Source organism: Ischnura elegans, chromosome 4 (assembly GCF_921293095.1).
Source record: "Ischnura elegans chromosome 4, ioIscEleg1.1, whole genome shotgun sequence".
NCBI classification, from domain to species: domain Eukaryota; kingdom Metazoa; phylum Arthropoda; class Insecta; order Odonata; family Coenagrionidae; genus Ischnura; species Ischnura elegans.
The window spans coordinates 85090630-85112768 of NC_060249.1; the positions used below are offsets into that span (position 1 = coordinate 85090630).

The 22139-nt window shown below is 38.9% G+C and overlaps 1 protein-coding gene across 1 annotated transcript in view; it reads right to left on the reverse strand.

Moving 5' to 3' along the window:
- Positions 1 to 11058: 11058 nt before the first annotated feature.
- Positions 11059 to 22139, reverse strand: part of LOC124157742 — an 80677-nt gene continuing 69596 nt past the window's right edge. Inside the window, exons 2-6 of the mRNA XM_046532737.1 lie at positions 19865 to 20103; positions 18308 to 18443; positions 16749 to 16882; positions 15500 to 15797; positions 11059 to 13539 (exon numbers count right to left, since the gene is read on the reverse strand). Coding sequence (XP_046388693.1) covers positions 13427 to 13539; positions 15500 to 15797; positions 16749 to 16882; positions 18308 to 18443; positions 19865 to 20103 — 920 coding nt within the window. The 3' untranslated portion in view covers positions 11059 to 13426. The remainder of the gene's footprint in view (positions 13540 to 15499; positions 15798 to 16748; positions 16883 to 18307; positions 18444 to 19864; positions 20104 to 22139) is intronic.

The window sequence follows — 22139 nt, forward strand, 5'->3', positions numbered from 1 at the left end:
CCAATGAAAAAAACTTGTGGGACCGATCAAAAATAAGGCCTGAAAATTTTGAAATGAAAATTTGAAAAATGAAATATTTTTAGATGTGCGAACGTAGGAAAGGAGCCTACGGCCTATGAAGAGGCCGCTCGAGTGGCTATGAAGGTGTGCGAACTATGGTGACGCGCTTCTCTTCCATTATGAATGTGACTAACCTCTAGGTGAACCCCTGACCCTCGTTCAAATGCAATTTAGGGGGTGGAGGGTCTAAATTCTAAACTTTTTATATTTTATGGTCATTCCCTATAGATTTTGCCGAGTTACTGACCTTTCAAGACAAAAGTTTCGTGCATTTTGACATATATACCACAGTTTAGCCACAAAATGCCTAATTTGAGTCCGCGCCAGCGAAGAAAATATTCCAACGCCCACGCAGCGTCGCGGATACAATAGCAGCAAGCCGATCCCGTCCCCTCCCTGCTCGCTTCTCCCCCTCCCACGCCTCGAATAGCAAAATTCATCCTGCGTGTGCTGCTAGGAGGGCGTTTATCTTTGATAATATAAATCGGAAGATGGTAGAAGGTAAAAGAGGATGCGTTCTGAGACGACTTGTCCCTTATTCGGTGCCTCGTCGGCTAGGCTGTCCCAAAAAAACACTTTTTTGGAAATTCCAAAATCGTCACTCGGATTTCGATGACCCTCGGGTATACAAGGATAGGCAAAAAAAGATTTTCGAAAAAGTTTAAATAATTAGGTAGCGAGGGGCGCCTAAATACCAACACCCTTAATTTATCATACGATTTCCCAAAAAATGTCAAATTAAGGGTAATCAGGGAAAGTTGTGGTCCTTTGGGCTAAAATTTTGTCGGTTTTTGCGTATCTTTCACCGTTTAGGCTTTGCGGCCCGCGCAGCCTGGCGCCAAGAGTGGCGCTAAGCGATGCGGCTCGCGCGACGCGGCGCAACTGACGTCTTCGTTTAACGCCGACGAGTCGTCGGCGTTAAACAAATCGATGTTACGAACTTTTAGAGAAGTGATGAAATATTTTTAGATGCTCTAAATTAGAGCAATAGGCTATAGAGCCTATTTAGAAAAGGATTATTTCCGCAGCATACAATCGAAAAATGTGATTACGCTTACCGCATTATGAAGAACTCGATTAAAAATGCGCAAGCAGGAATTCAACGCTGCTTCCGCTATTTAGGCATAAGCATTCGATTATTCCATGTTCGGTGTTAATAATTAAAAATAAATAAATTACTGAACTTTCGAACTGAATATAATGTAGTGTTGTTCCTTTTGGCAAAAAGAAGAGATCAGAAGACCAGAATTTGCTCAATGCGTTCCTTTTGAGGGAGATTCCGCTGTGTGACGTCATATTCGCAAGCTTACGACTCCTACGTTTTTTCCCATCTGTATAAGTAGTATGAAGCTATTCTGACCAAGGTCATATACATTTATATCTATTGACCTAATAAGATTTCAAGGTTTCCAATTCATCAATTGCATAGGTGAATTGAAACATACGATGTTTACTTCTTTTGGGAACAACAGCTTCCCCGCTATAATTGGTTGATTTTAGCTTCAATTCAAATCCGAGAAAATTTAGTCACAGAGATACTCTGATGACGATTCCATAGATAAATGCTGAGTATTGCTCCTAGAAAATGCCGGCAGTTATTTAAAAAACATTAATTTGACTATGTTTTCAATTTTCCATTACAATAGCCAGTAGTTGAAATACTAGGGTACGGTAAGCCAAACCTAGGTTTATAGTGCATGCAGAACGCTAGCTGTATAAGAGTTATAAAGTTATGCATCACTATACGCAGAATAAAATAAAACTTTTGTTTAATACTCGACATTATTATCCCTATAATTCTCAACAAGAACATTAAGGGGACGCTGTATGAAATTATTGGATGGATTTTACTTAGTTGCATAACTAAGAATATGATTTGAGGGGGATGAAGGGGCCTGGGGTGGGGAGCCCTCCCCTCAGTCAACGGGGGTTTCGGGACAATATTTGAAAAATGAAATGCCTTGAAATACATTTTACATCAATTTAGCACTTCTTCATCATTTAACTTTAATCAGATACAGTTATTGCATGTCAAAGCTGGATAAAAGTTTTAAATATTTTTTTTATTTCTCTAAGGCATTGAGCGGTAGGTCTATTCCCTCATCCACCATCGTAGTTACGCCTCTGGTTTTATTTATATATTACAAGTTTATTTCATTTTTTCGAGTAAACTCATTTCCTCAGAATGAAAATTCTACATGCAAGCATACAGGATATTGCAAAAGCACTAAACGATAATTTGGAGCAGTGAACGTCGATGGAACCACCATTTCGTTCACCCATCAGATATATCTTGAAATGCGTTAATAGTAATGGGAACATGTGCAAGGGCTCCGTCCATTTCCGTTTCATTTCCCACGACCGTTATTGAATAAATGACCCGAACCACATTTGAGAGTCATGCCGCTGAGAAATTACTTGGCTCTTAATGGAATTCTCTTTTCGGAAAGAGAAACGCACGCATTTTTTAAACCACAGGAGGACCGTTGTTAAAAAATAAAAGTACCCCCACAACATCACACTGTTACCTAATCCCCACCACGGGCTTCGAGTCTAATCGCATATGGCCAGTGATAGCATTTCGGGCACCCGTCCCCTTTTTCCAATCTGGGAAAGTGCCCGCGGAATCATTTTCGGCCGTTAATGGGCCAATAACGAGCAACTTCCCGAAACTGCAAGGCCTCTCTCAATGTGTGGTGGGCGAGGCAAGAGGATCCTGGGGCTTCTGTTATGAGGAAACGAATCGCGATAAAAATGGAGTTGTTTTTTTTCTGTTAGGCTTCTCCCGGAAATAAAAAGAGGCCCTTAGGTTTCTCTGGGAACGATGAGAATTCGGAAAACGACCGAAGAAAAGAAAATACCATTAAATGAGAAGAGCAGAAATTTTTTCCGAAATATAGTAAAAATATAACAAAAACGGGGTTTTAAGATCGTCATCTCTAGATCGTTTTCATTAAAAGTAATATATAAATATAAAATAAGCATCCAGCACGGATGACCTCAGGCTCGCTTTCTTTTCCAATTACCCAGAGACTGATGGGTCTTGTTGTGTTTTTTTTTCTTTTTTTCCGCCGTATTATTCTGACAGTAAGGACGCATTTTTCGTCCTGTTAGGTATTTTTTGGCCCTGCTATTTTTCTGGCCTCCCTTGCTTTTAGCGGAGTTTTTCCCGGGATTAAGGAGTGATATGGGGAGGAAAGAAATGGTGAAAGTCACCCGAGGCTATACCTCCAGATGATTGAACGAGCGGGCATCTGACGCCGCCCGCTTTCAAGCAGACGGACGAAACAAGCTGAGATAAGCCCTGGGGAATGCCCCCGATGATCCCGGCCGACGAATGAGGAAGAAAGATATCCTCGCTTAGACGTCATGACCACTTTCACTCGCTCTTTTAACTTTTTAGTTTTTTTACCTCATTTTCCAAAGAGTGCTTTTGTAGAATAAAACATTTATACCATTGTAACCGTGGCGGTTTTCATCATTTTACTTAAAATGAAGCCACCTCGTTGGAAAAATATTTCGTGGGATCATTTTGTGGCACTAAATGCGACGTTATTACCAAAACAATAACTCCTATCTTTTTTCATTGGGCCAAAGAGCGACAAGGTATGACAATCTGTGAACCTTATAAAACGTACTACTCTAACGCTTAAAAATACTTTAATGAATGCCTCCGGTTGCTCTCAGAATAGTTCTTTATTAATTTATTTCATTACCGCCGAAAACAGCTCTCATCGGGGTTATTATAACTAACTAACGTACACAAACAACCATCGTAACAACTAGAACAAACACTTAGATTCGTGTCTAAAGTCGGGCAGTACGATTTTTAAGGATATAAAATAGAGTTCATTTTAACGAATTGATATAATATAGCCTTTGTTTTTTTCTTTCTTTTTTTCTTGTGGGTACACTGATCCGGTAAAATTCCTTGTCCAAATTAAGTTGTTCAACATTTTCAGTCATGTGGATTTGACATTAATGTGAATACATCAGAAATAATTCTGGGAAGGCTCATATTTCAAATTATCAATTCCCTAACTTAGTTCCGCCACTCTTCTATTCTCCATAGCCAATTTCTTGCCCTTATCGGCTTCCACCAACGAGGGTTGAGCAGGGGTAGGTATTTTCCTAAATCTCTCGTGACTATCCAGAAAGATAAATATTTTCCTTTCAATTCATAGAGTATTTGTTACTTTTCCATTTTTCATGGAGTAAGCAACTTTCTTCATCAGACTTGGCATTTTTGTTACTCTTCAAAATATGGCCGTTCAAATTCTCACGATTAGCTCCATCTAATTTGTCCACAGTTATAGTATCTACGGCGCGCATTACTCATTGAAGGCCAAAAATTTGGATTCAAGGTAAAATAAGCGAAAGATATAGATGATACCGTATAAGATAAGTGTACCTACTATTTTAATGCAGTTTGTAAGTAGGTACCTAATTTACGAATGAAGCATGCTAAGCATCGCGGAAGAGTTTAGTTGTTGGTGTTGGCGGTGCGGTGGCTCACAGGTCCCATTGAAAGAAACTTAACCTTGAAAGGATATGTACGTATTTCTCCTTCCTTTGTTTCCAGAGCTGAAGATTGGTTTGAGTTTTGTTCCACTGTTCCTCCACCGCAGCCATGCCGTTCTCTCATGAGGGGCACTTCGTTACGGTGTTTTGTGTGAGTCATTCTTTCAAAGATCCTCCTCTTCCCCTGTTCTTTTTCAGGAGGAGCACCTGCCACTGATCCTTGAAGTTAAGGGGGCCTATAAAAGTTTTATTTTCCTTCGCGCGTTGTTTCCTTACACGCACCCAATGTTTCCACAGCTTCTTTTCTTGGAATGTTGAGCGTTCGCCATCCCCCTCTTGACATTATTTTTGGTATAGAATGGGAGCATGTTTCCTTGAGACAAGAAAATACAATGTTGTTTCATCTTTTTTTCTTTTTAGTTACAGACTGGAAGGCATAAAATTCGAGGTAAAGGTTAATTCATGAGTAAATAAAAAAAACTTGAAAGCCTGTCAGTCCGAAGAACCAATTTTTGGATTTTACCTTGAACTCTTGACCGTGGATTGTTCTTACCAAATTTAACGCTTCTTAAGTCTTTCATCCAAAATAGTTTATCTTGTAATATAGTTCTACTTTTGAAGAATCTTAATCAATGCATTATCTAATCTCTAAAATGAAGTTTATTTGTAAACTTTCATAAGTTTCCTTTTCTTACACCTATTATGTTTTTCCAACCTAGAAAACTGTTGATGGTGGGGTCATATCTACTAGTATAGGACTACTCTTACATCAGCGACCACCAGTCAATATGTGTGTGATCTTTATTTATGAATAAAGAATATTATGTCACTGTGCACAATTTGTGATCCTTCCGACATTTCCTAATTAGTAGTAGGTACATATTCTTTTTTCTTTTCTGGCCACAATAATCTCCATTTCACACTATATTATGAATCTGTTAATCAAAAATGAGCAGTTTTTGGCTCTTTCGTGAAATAAAACTCTTTTTCCATGCTGCTATTCGTTTTGTTTGTGCGGGGATCAAAGGGGCTTAGTAGAGTACTTCGCTATTGACCTAAGCACGGCCTTATTTTACGGAAGAAGCTAAAATCAGAGCTGTTGACCGAAATATAAATTTAAGATACCACATCGTCTATAATATACAAATTTCCATTGCTCTTTCTCACGATTGTTAAATATATTTAGCAAATATTTTGATAATGAATGCACCACTCTAGAATCATCGTGCTGAGGATATTTTTGAAAACCGATTAAAATGCCAGAAAGAGGCAACGAAGTTCAAGTTTCAACGAACGAACCGGAGCCTCCTGCATGTAGTGCCCTTGGCCGCGCAATTGCCAGAATTTTTTCTCTTTTTTTTGGGCTCACTTGGAAGAGGGGATGCATCTCGAGGGAATGTCCATGAAAGTGGGCACAACGGGAGGCAGAATAGAAGTCAAGAATAGCATTTGAATAAGGAAACCAAAACTGATAGAGGTGGTTGAATTCTGTCATTTGGGAAGCAGGATGACTAGCGATGGTAGAAACAAGAGTATGCTTCTCTACAGAAGTGAGGCATGGTCAAGGACATCAGAAGAGAAATCAAGGATAGAGGCTTTTGAAATATGGAGATACAGATGTATAATGAGGATCAAATGAATCGACCTAGTCGATAATGAGGATGACCTAAGAAGAGTAGGAGAGAAGTGATGCTTCATGAAAACCTTGATAAGAAGATGGAACAACCTTAAAGGCCGTATCTTGAGACATAATGGCCTGATGAAGACAATCGTCGAGGGACAATTGGATGGCAAGAACGGAAAGGTAATACCTCGAACAAAATATGTCGATACCTCCCCTGCATAAACGCTCAATAATCGCCCACCGGATCAAATCCGCTCGTTAAGGACTATAATGGCTATCTATATGAGCGGATTTGATTCGGTGGGCGATTGCATAGAGTTTATGCAGTGGAGGTGTCGATATGAAACAGGTAAAGAAATATGTGAAAGAGAAGAAATACGTAGGTAATTAGATTAGTTGATAGAGGAATTTATGGAGAGCTGCGTCAAACCAATCTTAGTATTGTTGACCATTGATAATGATGACGATGATGACTCCCAGCACTATATCTAGCAAAACTGTGGGATATTTTGCACCTCTTGGCCCACAATCGCTTTGGTTTCATTCCGAAAGGTTTCGGATCGAAGCCATGCCCCCGACAAAAAGCCTTGAAGTGCAGGGTGGAGTGGTGCAGAAAACGGAACTCAAGCTCACGCGCCCAATTCTTGGTCTAGGTCGACCTCTACTTTAACTATCCAAACCAACATACGGGTTGACTCTATGACGGACTCATTTTATATAATGCGTTCTCTCGGACTTGGCTTCATGGAATCAACTTTACATTATAACATACAAAAAACTTAATAAGTCTTCATAAATTTTATATTCTAAGACATAGTTTTTGGCGTGGAAAATCATTTTCTGGTCCGTCGAAGACCATAATGTTAAGCCGCATGCCATACTAATTTCTTGCGGCCCCTAGAGGCTAAAGAAAATACGCGCCACACAATGTAAAATAGATATCGACACACTCGTCAAAAATTAATAATGTCAAAATCGCATTGATTGATTTAGCTTTTTAGCCAATGTTTTTTTTTTTTTAATTTTATTGGTGTGGACGCAAAGTGACATGGAGAATTGTGGCCCTCCGGAACAAGTTAAATCAATTTTTGGTCCTTGCATTTGAAAACGGTTGAAGACTACTGTCCTAGGGTATCAAATTTGTGGGGAATTTTACATTTTTACATTTTCCCATTTTTACATTAAATTATGGCTCAGTTTTTGACACTGATATCTCAACATTATTTAGTGCCCTACACGATAGTCACCATCTTTATTTGAAGTTTCCCTTCATTTCTTTCCTGAGCTGTGGTTCCCGCATTCCAGTCCTCAGTCAATTTGGGAGCAAAACTTGGTAACGTCGGTGGAGGCATTTATTTCCCGCGTGTCGAACCACCCGCGCTGCCAACTCCAATCTAAACTTCTCATTCTCCGCTCTTGGCCTTAAATCGACTCGGGAGACTCGCTGGATATCCGTATCATCAATCCGAAAGCCACTTTCTTCGCCGCGGTATTATTCACGCGGTGTCAAGGTCTGCTGGAATCAGGGGCGAGGGAAAACAGCTGTGTTTGAGTGCCATGCGTTCGTGCATCACCCCGGACGGCTTGAATAAGTATACGGGAAAATAAGCGCAAAAATTGGAGACTATTTTTTATCGTAATTTTTCAAAATAAATCAACCGCTCGTATTGTCTCTCCTGTACTGACTTCTGAATTTGTCATTACTTTTCGTATGCGTCAAAATTTTTAGGGTAGAAAGAGGAGATTTTTTCATCATTTACGGGCATCTCTGTTTTGAAAATGTTTTGCTCGGTGAAAATGTCACGGTGAAATTTCCTTAATCGAAAAAAAGTAAATTTCAATAATGTTCTATCTTATTACACGGAACATTTATACATATATAAGCTTTAGTTTCGTTAATATTTAGGAAATATACTATGATATCAGACCTCTTTATATCATATTTGACCCTATTTTTTCTATTGATCCCATAGGGCAATAAATAAAAAGTGTATGATAGTTTTCTGTCAAGATTTTTCTAAATAGAGCGCATAACTTCGGCTTCACCGGAACATTATGCCATGACGCTATGGTGCATTATTTGTTTCGAGTAGTTTTTCACGGCTACGATCTTCATGGTATTGCTTAAGGCCAAAAGCTTGCCACGGTAGAATGGCTTGCGCGTTTCTATAATATGACTAGTAAAGCTGCCCTGGCGGGGGTAATTCTCAGTTAATCCTGATAGGGCCACCCTTGCCACTTAGGTCGAAGGGTAGAAGCCAGACGAAAGGCAGTCCATTTGATGGAGTCTCACAAAAAACACTTTTGGAATGAAAAAGGGGAAACCGTACCTACTTCCTCTTCCTTGAAAACAAGGAGCACAACCAAATGAGCCTCAGAAACTCATCGAACGGGACCCGACCGCAAAGGGCGGGAATCATTCACTTCAGTGAGGTTGAATATATCCCTAAGTTCCTCTTGCAGAGACTTATCATGAGCAAAAGAGTCTAAGATAGATCATCAACAGCAGCAGCAATCAAAGAAGATCTTGGAGAAGAAAAGAAGACCATAAAGAAGAAGAAGAGGGTTACTAATACAGGGACATAAAATGTTAGAACGATGATGAGAATGGGGAATGTAGAAAATATCAAAAGGCAAATAAAGAGAGGAAGGATAGATATATTACGTGATGTGAGGTGGAAGGATGGTGGGGAAATCTGGAATGATGGATATAAGGTTTTGCGGAAAATCCACAGAGAAAAAATCATCAGGATTTTGGATTTTTCTGTGGATTTTTCGCACAATTTGTGCGTTGCGGGTGACTCCCGGAAAGTTATCACCGTGGCTAGTCCAGGTATACTTACATTGTGAGAGGTTGTATGTAGTAGTAGGGAGGAAAGTTAATGAGAGGTAGGTTTAGTTCTTAACGGGAAGATAGGTAAAAGAACGGTATATTTACGTCACGTAAGCGATAGCATTCTGATGATTCGTAAAAATTGAGGCGTGACCTACGATTCCTGTGGTTCAAGTTGACAAATCTACTCACTAGCAACCATAGGGAGGAAGAAATAGATAAGGTGATAACTCAAGGAAATTATTAGCGAAGCCCCTGGTAAGAAAAACCGAGATGCGATAGGAGACTGGAGCACCTCAGTTGGGGAAGGAAGGGATGGAAACGAAATGGGAGAATTTGGATTAGAAATGCGGAAGGAGAAAGAAGATAAAGCAGCAGAATTTTAAAGATGAAACTAGTTACTCATCACAAACATATGTTTCAATCATCATAAAGGGCGGAGGTACGCATGGTGTAGTCCAGCGGAAACGGGGATGTATCAGATAGACAACGTCATGATAAGCAAAAGCTAAGGAATAGTGTGAAAAACTCCCGAAGCTTCCCTACGGCGGATGAGGGTTCAGATCACAATTAAGTTGTGACATGTATCGTAAGATTCGATGACTTGCGGAAAATCAGAAAGTAGAGGAAATGGAGTGCGTAAGGTCTGAAGGGGACTGTGAGGAGATAATGCCAACAACTAGGTAAAAAAATAGTAACCGGTTGATTGGAGATAGGCAGACTATAGAGGAAGGGTGAAGGATGATTAAAGCTGGAATAGTCAAAGCGACCGAAATGACAGTTGGCTATGTAGACAGAAGAATGATAAAGGAACCTTGGAGGGAATAAAAGGGAAAGGAATAGAGATAGGAAGTGGAAGGACAGGAACACAAAACATAGCAAAAAGGATGCACAGGGGAATAAATAATTGATTGTGAGGAGAAACCAAAGGGGTTAGGGAGACAAATAAGATGAAATGGATGTAAAAGGACAAAATAGATGAGAAATACATACATGTGCGAAACCGTGTGAGGAATTGGAAATTTTTCAGAATGAAGGAGAGGTAGGCGCGTTGTATACCAACGTCAAGTTGCCATCAGAAGGCATAAAAAGGCAAGCCGTGTCTAATATTATTGCTTAAGTTCTGAGGATATTAACCGAACGAGACGAGGTCCACAGTAGATGTAAATAGTATGTGAAGTATTTGTACGACAGCGGTAACAGGCCGGAATGATGGAACGTAGAGGATAAAATTGCAGTGGATGGCGATAATCTTGGGCCTAGGTCTTATCGGGGAAATCGAGAGAGTCCTCCGTGATGTAGAGATTAGGGAAGTAATCGAGCAGTAAAATATCCCGTGTGAGATGCTGAGGAGTCTAGAGAAGGATGGAAAGAAAATATTTTTCGAACCAACAGGTATGAGAAGGAATATTGGCCGACGGATTTTGTGAAAACAGTTCTAAATCTGCTACCGGAAAAAGAGGAAGCTGTGGAATACGGAAACTATTAGCTTTGTATCGCACTCAGCGAAATTGAAACTGAGGATTTTAAAAAGACGAATGGAGGCGAGGAGACGAGTATTTGGGTGATGATCAGTTTGGTATCAGAAAAAGAAAGTCAACTCGGGATGCATCAGCAGTAATGATGCCCTTAGAGGAGAGGAAAATAGAATACAGCTAGGAAGGGTATGCCTGCATCGTGGATTTTGAAATAGAATTTGATACAGTGGACTAAGTAAAGCTGATGGACGTTCTTAAGAAAAAAAGTCGTAGGTTGGAGGAATTGGCGACTCATTCGTAATCTGTGAATAGCCCACACTGCGCATATTAGGGTAGCGGACAGAGAATCAGTGTGGGCCAGCCAGCATCGGCCGAGGAGTGAGGCAAGGTTCACTATCGCTATTGTATTTTAACGTGTAAGCTGAGGAGATGGTGTGAGAGGCGTGGGATTTTATCATCTTTGCATCGCCAACTAATTAACTTAATGCTAAGACGAGGCTGAATGCACTTGGAGTATTAATGATTAAAATAAAAAAATTGGATGAGGTTTTCATTTATTTCTTTATCACACAGAAACATTCCATTAAGAAGAGAAATTTTTACACAGTATTTACAAAATGAATACGTCTCTATTTATTTCATTGAAAACGTACTTCTTTAAATAAAATTCACACTCACACACAGATAATTTCTTCATTGTCCTTTAATATGCATCATGTTTCTTGTTACTTTATTATCCAAATGTGAAGTATAAGCTAAGGCTATATCTCTGTCTTCCGCTCTTGTAATTAAGCAACAAGGGAAGAAATTTGTTCACTTTTGATGACACACCAATTTAATGTCATTTTCTTCTGCGAAAATTGTTTGCGAATTATTAACTCGGGATCTGTTAGCACTCACTCTTATACATATTTTTTTCGAGTCAAATACGAAACAAAATTTCAGTCGTTAATTTCCAGGAGTGGCTCTCTGGAACTGAATTGAAATGAACTTTTAGTCATTACGACAGGGACTGATAGTTAAATTGGCTCCTTAAATTAAATATTAATCACAGTTGAGACCGATGTTAAGATAATTTCAATCAAATTGATTTATTAGCATTGTAATGTCCAAAACCTCTATGCTCCAATTACCTAGAAGTATTTTCTCCGTGCGACTCAGACACACCTTTTAAATTCCAATTAGGGTTCTCGGGAAATTATGCGTTTACATTTGCAATTTCTACAAGCTTCAAACAAAATATGATTACTACGCTTTCAACTGCATTTATGTTTGTATCTGTGCCACTTACACACGATAAAAATCCGTCAATACGTACCAGCGTAACTTTCCACTCGTCTTTTCACTAATTTTAAGAATAATATACTTGTGCGAAAATACGTTTCTAACTACCAGCTAGAGCAACCGTCAGTGACCAGGGTAACTTCAACGAATTTTCATTTTCAAAGCATCATGGTAGAACTTAGCTTTTCATTTAACGTTCTGAAATTTCTTTAATTTAAATGCGCTGCATTCATTTGTTGAGAGAGTGTTGTTTTGATTTGTTGATATCCTTCTGAAAATGAAGGAACGTACATGTTTTTTTGAAGAAAAGTTGACTGCTCGGTTGTTTTAACCCAGGATTTCCAAGATACTCTTGGTTAAAGGTTTGGTATCCAGAATATTTTTCTTGGATTTCAAAAGCAGAGTACCTTCATTTGAGTAGCATTTTAACCTTATTCATTCCCAGAATCAAATGATGTCTCAGAACCGTCTAAAATCGCTGCTTATAGCAAAGACAGTGCAATATCAGAATTTTTCCAATTCTGACTTTGGTTACGTTGGTGAGATAAAAGCAGCTGGTATATATTAGTGCACCTCAAAAAGATTATTCAATGTGTATTTAGTATAGTATAATTAAAAATTGCTTATTCCCTCTTGATCGTACTTTTAATAATCCATTACTTTTGCAAAAGCTATTTCTTGTCTTTTTGTCTTACGCAGAAGCTGATCTTTTCATTGTGTCGTCGTTGACAGTTGCTCTATCATAATTTTGCCTACAGATTTTTTAGCTTTACTGCTTTCCGTTGACGACGAAGATTAAAACATTTTATTTAAATTACAAACAACTAAACAGCTACTGATAAGAAGGTAGCACCATGCCTTGGCAGGATGTATGACATAACACCAAGAAAATTTTCCCCGGGGAAAAGTATATTTTTTTTCATCCTCTCTGAGCGAGAACCTGCCCGAGTGGTTTCTCACCAGTAGGTTTGAAACCTTTGAGCAATCATTTTCTGCATAAACCGCGTCGACCTCAATTTCGGCGCGATGTCCACTCCCATGCAAACACAAGCAATTCATCTGAGTCCAGGTTCCTTGGACGCATCCATTTCATAACACCAGAAACACACAAGCTGAAGGACTACTGTACCAGCTTTCAGGAGTTGGTAATAATGCGGTGAAAAACAGTAGGTTCTTCGAAACCATAGCCGTACCACGTATCTCTGTTCATTGAAAGTACAGCAACGCCAAGGTTACCACACGAGACGTTTCAAACTCTCTGGGAACTCCCCAAGTTTTGACTTGCATACAAGTGACTCCTCATCATGCAGGAACCAATAAACCGCACCCTCTCCCAAGCTTCTTGGCAAAGCTCGTAGTTAGAGGTGTATAGAAGCACAGCTTTGAACCTTAGGATCGATATAGCGTGAACGCTGAATTAGCTCCTTACATCTTCCATTCACCAGCATCTTCTCCAAATATTGTTCACTACGAACGCACATATCAGGATAGTAATTGATATTTTTTATACATTATTTAACATTTGTAAACGATGACAGTTTTTAAAACACACACAAAAACCACACTTTTTTTAAAGGTATCAGTTTGGTTTTATAGACAGGGCGATGTGGTAAGGGCCAGGTCCCGTCACGACCTGGGCAACTTGAGCGCTACCAAGGACGAAGACAACACCCCGCGGAAGGAAAAGTAGAGGAACGCCGCGAACCAGGCGCAAGTAGCGGACAGCCAGTTCTTGGAACCTGCGAAATGAGAGAGAAAATATTATGTACTTTTAATAACTCTGCTTCTAAATAATAATAATAAATAATCTCCAATGGCCAATAAATTTACTTAGTGCTGCATTGATGCTTGAATTTTATGTAATTATTAATTTAATTTTAGATATTATAGCTTCAACCCAAAGGGTTTTCATATCATTTAAGAATACCGCGGCTAACCACGGTGATACCTTTACGGAGTCTCCCGCAATGAATAAATTGTGCGCAAATTCCATAAATAAAAATGCCTTTCGCCTTTACCAATTCCACTGAAGGGAATGACGTTTTGGAAGCTTAACTGGCTGAAGCACTCGATCGGAAATCGGTGATGTGGGTTCGTATCCCGGTCAAATGGAATATTTATCTGTGGATTTTCGCACGGATTTTCTTATTTTCCTCAGATATTCACGGGATATTTACTTTGAGATTAAGTTTCTACCACTATGTACAGGAAAACATAGTTAATGATGTCTTGGTTGAAGCTCATACGGGTTACAGCCCTACATTTTGTTATTCGTACGACCTTATGAAAAAATGATCATCAACGGCCACGAAACGTTGGTTAATAAATCCGAATAGGTACGTTGGGTACAACATAATCACAACAATTTTAAGGTTTATTTTATTTCCCCATGAGCAGTATGAATGGTACAATTAGGTACGGATCTCATTGTAAATAATAGCAGGGAGTATACATGAATAGGCTAGTGGGTCCTCAAGAGGGCTCACGCCCGTTCAAAGCTATTTTGTCTTTTTACTCTTTGTACTCTTTCGCGTTATTGGTATAGCTTATTAAAATGTATATGTTAACTAATTTATTTTGTACACGCCCTGAAAATTACACTAAAATAGGTAAAGTTAATTTACATCTCAAATACTAGAATTTCAATTAGAAAAGAAGAAAATTAGCGAGGAAATAAGTAGGATTTTTTTAATTTGACGTACCTAACCACGCTCTGTTAAACATTTCAAGGTTATACATTGAGTTACGAACATGTAAATTTAACAGAAGAAATATGGGTCGATCGGTATTGATGCGTCCTTTTGAATAAATGGAAACTTTTGCTGAGTCACTGACGAGCTACGACGAAATGCCAAAATAATGATTTTCAAGTTCGAAAAAATCCTGTAAAATGGCAAAATTCTGTTAAAGGGCCTTATTGGAATGGCAGAAATGCCTATATAGTCAATGGGTAACAAAGAAAAAAAAATCAAATGGCCGTATAAAAATTTCCCTAGTGTCGTCGTTTTAGTGCAGTCCATTGCCGCGGGGCGATTTTCGTCTTTTTGGTTTATTTTAAGTAAGAGGAACAATATAAACATTTCCTTGCATGAAAAGTTTAGAAATATTTTACACAGAGCATATTTAACTGCGATGCACACTTTCTTTTCAACACCTCGGAAATTGAAATCTACCTTTCGACAATTTAAAAAATAAAATAATGCGTAAAATTTAAATATAAAAAATTATTTATAAATCTAAGATGTTATTTTATCTATAAAAAATACAATGAAGAGCACCAATTAAATATTTTACCCGTGACGATATGAAGAATACGACCGTTTAGCCGTTCTCGTAGTCTTTCGCGTGTTCCTCTTCACTCTTTCGATCGTGGAGGCTAAATGTTTACGTTTAAACTATGATTAATGGTTTATTGTTATAGTCGAATAAAACACGAGTAAAAATATGCATGACACGACTCTATGGAACCTCTACAGTATTTTATGCAAACGCTTAAATTTCAACGTTATACGTTTTTGCGCCGATTTAAGCCTTGTTATGTGCTGTAAATTTTAATGACGAAATATGTAGCTGCCACAATAATTATAAATGAGCATAAAGTTTCCAAAAGTCTTAAAATTTAACTTCTCCCAAAAAAAATTCTGGATTAGATTAGGGTTAATAAGGTTCTAAGAACCCTAAGATTATACGTTTTCTCACCGGCGACGGAGGCCGCCGCGTTCCCCTTGTTGCTGTCGTGTGCCTCCAGCTTCTGCGTGGATAGGGAGACGGGCTCGGTGAGGCGGGAGCGCACGACGCGGTGCCGCGTTTGTCGCTGCACGGTGGCGCTGCATCGCAGCTCGAGGACGCGACGCGTGGCGGAGGATGGCGGAGCGGAAGAGGGTGACAGTTCCCGAAAGTGGTGCGCCTCGGCCGTGAAGCGAATTCCCAGCCGCGTCGTCTGCAACCCGTTGTCGTCCGACCACGGCGCGTAGTGCACCACCAACGAGCCGTTCACCTGTGTGTGTGAGACGATGAAAAGTGAATTATCCGCGAGGTAATATCGTTATTTATTAGTGGTTATTTATGATCTGCGAGTTATCGATTTATTTATTCACCCAATTTGGTCGTTCAATCAGACTCGAAGTCGTTATACATGAAACTGTTTTTGTGATTGAAAGGAAAAAAAGATTAGCAATAAAATAGTGGACCAGACCATTAGAAGAAATTCATAAGTATCGAGGTAATTCTGGAATATAAGTTAAATTAGAAAATTAAATTGTCATTTCCATTGGTAACATTGAGCTGTTAGAAAATACCAAAGACACCGAAACTACGCTATAAATGAATATAAAAAACAACGACGGATAGCAATATGGAAGATAGCCAAGGGGACGGGCGTAGAAAAACGCGTCCGATTAGTGAAACTGGGAAAAATCTGCACGTGGAAAAGAAAATTAAATAAAAAAAAATTCTGAGAAAATTAATTAAAACAACCCCCAAATTTTTATGTTTGAATTTTTTGTTGGCAACCCCCAACTGTTTGCAACGATCAATCATCGGTCATGCTTAGAATACTCCGCTACTATTAGTTGACGTTAATTCCATTACATAATGTTAAGTAGACTAAACTTTCCCCTCTTCCAGACATTTTAAATGGCGTTTTGCTTCATTGCAAGTTAAGCTATCATTTAAAATTATTCAGGTTCGATTAAGTTAACCCCCGCCATCATTTTCTTGTATCTCAAATTTGAAATTCTGCATTAATATTATCTCAGATCTAAAATACTTATATTAAAGACACAAGTAATTTCTTACTAATTTCTTCTCAAATAAGGTACTCTGAATATTTCAAAATGATTGCGTTAGTTTTTAACGCTTTATTATGAATTGAAAAAGGAGGATTAATGACCAGTGAAGCAGAAATGATTTGACGTACTAAGACGTCTGCTTTAAGCTGAAAACTCACCGTTTTACCATTGAGATACCACAGGAGTTTTGCTGCTGGGTATGAGCTAGAGGATGTGCAGTTACCGATGACATCTTCTCCCACTGCATAAGACGGCTTTACACCTTCCACTGCGGGGTCGTTCCTCGGCGGTGCTGAAATAGTAGATGATTATTGATGAAAGCTGTTTAAACTCAAAGTAAATAGTGCATAGATCATTTTAACGATTTTAATTCTCAAATTCTGGAATACTTAGCGCATACATATTATCTTCATTACTGAAGCCAAATAAAAATGGATATGTGTAAATTTGGGTTACGGAAATCAACCGCTCCGTGGAATACGTACCAATGAACTCGAACATAACGCTATTTCATTTAATAAAATAAAGATTTTTCTGAATATTGCCTTAGATAGGTAAGTACTCAATTTTTTCCCCTGGGAGTAGATGTACTATGTTATTTTATATCCATTCTTGGAAATAATATAGAAGAAGCTTAAGTTGCCCGAAATATGCCCTTAAAAAATCGGCCTGTTTCAAATTCCTGCAAGGCGGACCCGTTTCTTTCTGGAAATCATGGCTTCTCATAGTTTACCTAGTTTTTTTAACGCGAATAGTTAAACCTATCATAGATATATTACACCAGTAAGCTTAGTAAAGATAATAGGGTAATAACGTATTTTATCTTGTTTCACCTGATTATAAACTTATAATATAAGTAGCTACAATTTTATGGCTTCTGTATTATCGCAACACAGAATTCACTAATGCAAAATTCGTTTTCTTGAGTTAATAAATGTAAAACTATCGATGGGATGAGTAAATGTAAAACTATCACCTGGGATGGCAAATGAAACGAAACGAAAACGTTTCGTTTCGACCCGGAGGGAAACGAAAATACGAGGCCAGGGTTTCGTTCCTGTACGGAATTAAAATCACAAAGGAGTTTAGTTTCGACCCGTAGCGAAACTTAACTCCTGGGAACGAAACAAAATTAATCGTAACTCCGCTGCTCATAGTTAAGTTTCGATCATGGAAGTTGAGTGTAGGAGGAAAAGAGGGAGTAGTTTTGACCCATTACGTTTGACGCGTAAATAGGATTGATCTTAAAAATCCAACGGCCAGTTTACGGTAACCGTTCTCCTGTTTGTGGTCAAAATATGAAAGCCCCATACATCTAATGGCGGAAAGTCGAACCTCTATTTCATTCAACCATGCTTCGTACTCGATATGTTGGTCGAAAGTAAACTATTTGAAGGTGAAGCACGTGGTCCCTCCAGTGCGAAATATTATCTGCGTTTCGTTTCATCTCAGAGTATAAGTTTAGTTTCGACCCGAAGTAATTTTGACTCCGATTTCGTTTCGACCCTGAGTTTAGCTCCCAATGTTTAAATCTATTTCGTTTCTTTTCTAGATTTCACTCACTGGAGCGAAACTATTGAAATTTTACTGGTTTTGACTTTCGTTTCGTTTCACTTGCCATCACTGGCTATCATTAAACAAGATGGAGTTTGAAAAGTAAATTCAAATGACGATTACGATTTTATGTTGAATTTTTCCCTTAATACTATTTACTTACCCCATACAGTCATGTGCTTGCTCCTTAAGACCGTCTTAAAATCTGGTGCCTCCGTGGATACCTCGCAGCGATAATTTCCAGAACTATCAAACGACAATTGCCGTAGAGTGACATGAGAAACGCCCGACTCAGCTTCCTGAAATGGACATATTTTTATTAGTTACAGTTGAGGCTTCTATCAAAATTGGTACATTATATATATTTTAAAATACATGAATATATATTTAATACAATTTTTATAAATTGAAAAATCTGTAAATGTAAAAAATCACGAAAGAAAACGTATGTGCTCCCTAGTCACTCATTGGTTGGTGATATTTTAGCTTCCTTCGGATGTAACTATCTTCAGCTATTTCAATGCATATTTAATGCATGATCATCAGCTAAAATAATACACCACAAACAGATTTAGCTCCGATAATCTATCAGCATCAAAAAACAGTAATTATTTATAACGGCTAAATATTACAACACGGTATTCTGTTGTAATCTTTCTCTTTGGTTAGCGTGCTTCTGTGGAAAATTGAGAGCTGACTTCCCATATGAAGGGTTCAATTTCCATTCTAATGAATTTGGAGGTAAATTTGAGGAAGGAACTAAAAGAGGAGGAGGAATTTGGAGGTGAGCTTCAATGAAAGCATGGATACTGATGAGAGAGAGTTTGGCTCCTGTTAGATGTGATGTGAAGCCATGATCCGCTTTACACGTTTCTTTGTAGGCAGGGTTAAGTTGACACCGAGCTAAACTAAAATCATGGCACTTCAGTAAAACTCATTAGCATCCCGTAGTAGTAAAGAATTATAGAAAGCAGTGGCGTTACTAGGAATATGCTTTGGGGGAGGATGAAGGAGGTCGGGGGTCGACCCCCCCCCCCCCAAGGCAATGGGGGGAGGGATCACCGAGATTCTCACTGACTCCTCAGTCACTGGTCGGTATTCAGGGACTCCTCTCACTTCCTTGATATACATACTCTAGGCTTAGATTTCTTGCACAATTGAGAATGGATATCTTAAAGAAGGAGATAATTATACGTATAAGATAATATTATGGCCCACTATATTTCCAGGTCCGACGGAAGCGATAAATTAAGAGATATTTTTTGCCGAACGGATAGATATGCGAATTCTTTTTTCCTCCGAACCATAAAGGACTTCAATAAATGCCAGGCGTAATTTTGGTACATTATGTGCAAATGGCTGGTTATCGTAACACCCCTTGCCACGCGCCTTTTAGGCCGCTTGCGGGGTATTTTTTAGATGTAGATGAAATAAATGATCTTAAACTTTGTGTAGATGAAGTAATTATGCGTCAAAATTGACATATTTTTTTTAAATAATAAACTTTATTTCCCTGATGCTTTGGGGGGCATCTATACCCCACATATCCCCCATAGTTACGCCACTGGTTGAAATTACAATGGTAGTGAGTCATTCACCCCCAAATTATGTAATTATGTAATGTCCCCAAAATACCCTCAGCATGGTGGTTCGAAGTATAATCACAGAAAACGTCTAGTTTTTTTTTCAGCTAAATACTAGTATGTAATGAAAAACTTACGTCTAAATTGATCCCTTGCACAGGAAAGAGCTGCGTGTGTGGAGGCCTGTCGTCCGGGGTGTAGCGGAAGAATTCATGGTCGTCTTTGTACCACTTGACCGAGTACAGATTGGCTCCAGTGGTGCCCAAGTCGAACCTGCACTCCAGGGATGCCGACTCGCCGTATTCCGCCATGTCTGGAACGCTCAAGGCTATGAGCTTCAGGCCACCTCCGTTCCCGGAATCCCCCATGGCAGCGCCTGGGTAAAAAGGTAAGACTTGAATTAAGACCGATTGATAGGAAAAAATAGGGTAATAAATAAACAATTGAGTGCGTGCGTTTAAGATGTTAACGTGTATCACGGTGATTGGCGGCGTTTTAAGAAATAATTTGCGTAAAACAATTGCTATTTGATGGGAAATGTGACGTAGGTTATGATAGTTTCTGTAACACTGAGAAATTTCATGAGTTTGCAACGTCGACTGCAATTATTTCAGTTATTTGCACTATTACAATCCATTTTCGGGTATACGTCTGCGTGCTTAATATTGAAACAAAATATTGTTATATTATTGTTATTTAGTTTTTTTCATATTAAGCACGCAGATGTACACCCGAAAATGTATTGTAATAGTTCATGTGATCGCTGCGGAAACCTTAAAACCAAAATTTCAGCTATTTTCATGCATCTTTCGACAAATAGTTGTGAATCATGGAATAGGACACCATAGGATGGATAGCAACTAGAGTATAAAAAAGCTACGTCCATATGAGGCAGCGGAAGACCAAACAAACTGAATTTTAATGCCGTGTACCTGCGGCAGTTATGTTCGTAGAAGTGTTGATTTCGATGGCATACGATGTGTTTAAGTTGTAAGTAAACACGTTGAAAACGAGAAGCTAATGTTTCGTCAAGTTCAAACATTTTTTAAGGCTTAAATTTCGGCTAACTATGATGCACAGATTTGATCTTTTTGGTCACTAGCATCACAGCCGAACATTCCAATATTCCAATCCGCTGCCGGACACTGATTATAATTAATCCTGATGAATTATTCAGCTGCGATGTAAGAAATTTGAATCTTCATCCGTCACGCTGAGAACCCGAAACATCAGCGCTGGACCATTTCATCATCATCATCATCATTAGTCAACAATCCGAATATTGGTTTGACGCAGCTCTCCATTTCTCTCTCCTTTCCGCTAATCTTTTCATAGCTACATATTTCTTCTCTTTTACATCCTTTATAACCTTTCTTATATAACTCATTCGGGGCCGTCCCTTGCCCTTTTTCCCTTCCACTAGTCCTTCAACGATTGTCTTCATCAGGCCATCGTGCCTCAAAATGTGTCCAACTAAGTTGTCCCTTCATCTGCATAAGGTTTTTAGGAGGTTTCTCTTTTCTTCCACTCTTCTTAGCACTTCCTCATTACTCACACGGTCAATCCATTTTATCTTCATCATTCTTCGGTAGCACCACATTTCGAATGCTTCCACTCTTGACTTCTCTGCTGCTGTCAACGTCCAGGCCTCGCCTCTATAGAGAAACATACTCCATGTGTAGCATCTGATGAATTGTTTCAGTACTTCTATGCTGGTATTTTCAGCTGTAAGAAGATTCTTCTTTTTGTAGAAAGCCCTCTTCGCCTGCGCTATTCTACTGTGTATTTCTTTCTTGCTCCGTCCATCGCTGGTAATTCGGCTTCCCAGGCAAGAAAACTCGTTCACCTCTTCAAGCTTATGCTTTCCTAGGTTGATGTTTGTTTTAGCCTCCTCTCTTTTGCTGCAAACTAATATCTTAGCCTTCTTTTTGTTGATTTTCAGCTGATATCTGGCCATTGTCCTTTCCATCTTTGCCAACGTCTTCTTTAAATCCTTCTCTGTCTCGGCTGTGACTGCTAAGGCGTCAGCAAATCGCAGCATGCTAATTTTTTCTCCGTGGATATTGAAACCCGAAGCTTTCTCCTTGATTTCATTTATGGCTTTCTCTATGTAAACATTAATATTTAAAGGGGAAAGCGCACAACCTTGTCTCACCCCTTTTCTTATTCTTGCTTCTGCACCGTTTGGTCCACATTTGATCACAGCTACTTGGTTTTTATACAAACTATGAATAATTCTACGATCATTGTAGAGTACGCCGATTTCTTTCAGAATTCTAAGCATTTTATGTGTTTTAATGCTACCAAGTAGTGAAATAGCCCGTATTAGTGAATGAAATGCACCCATGATCTGCAATGATTGGTATTTCTTCTTTACCAACGCAAAAAAATGTCACTATACCCTAGGAGATT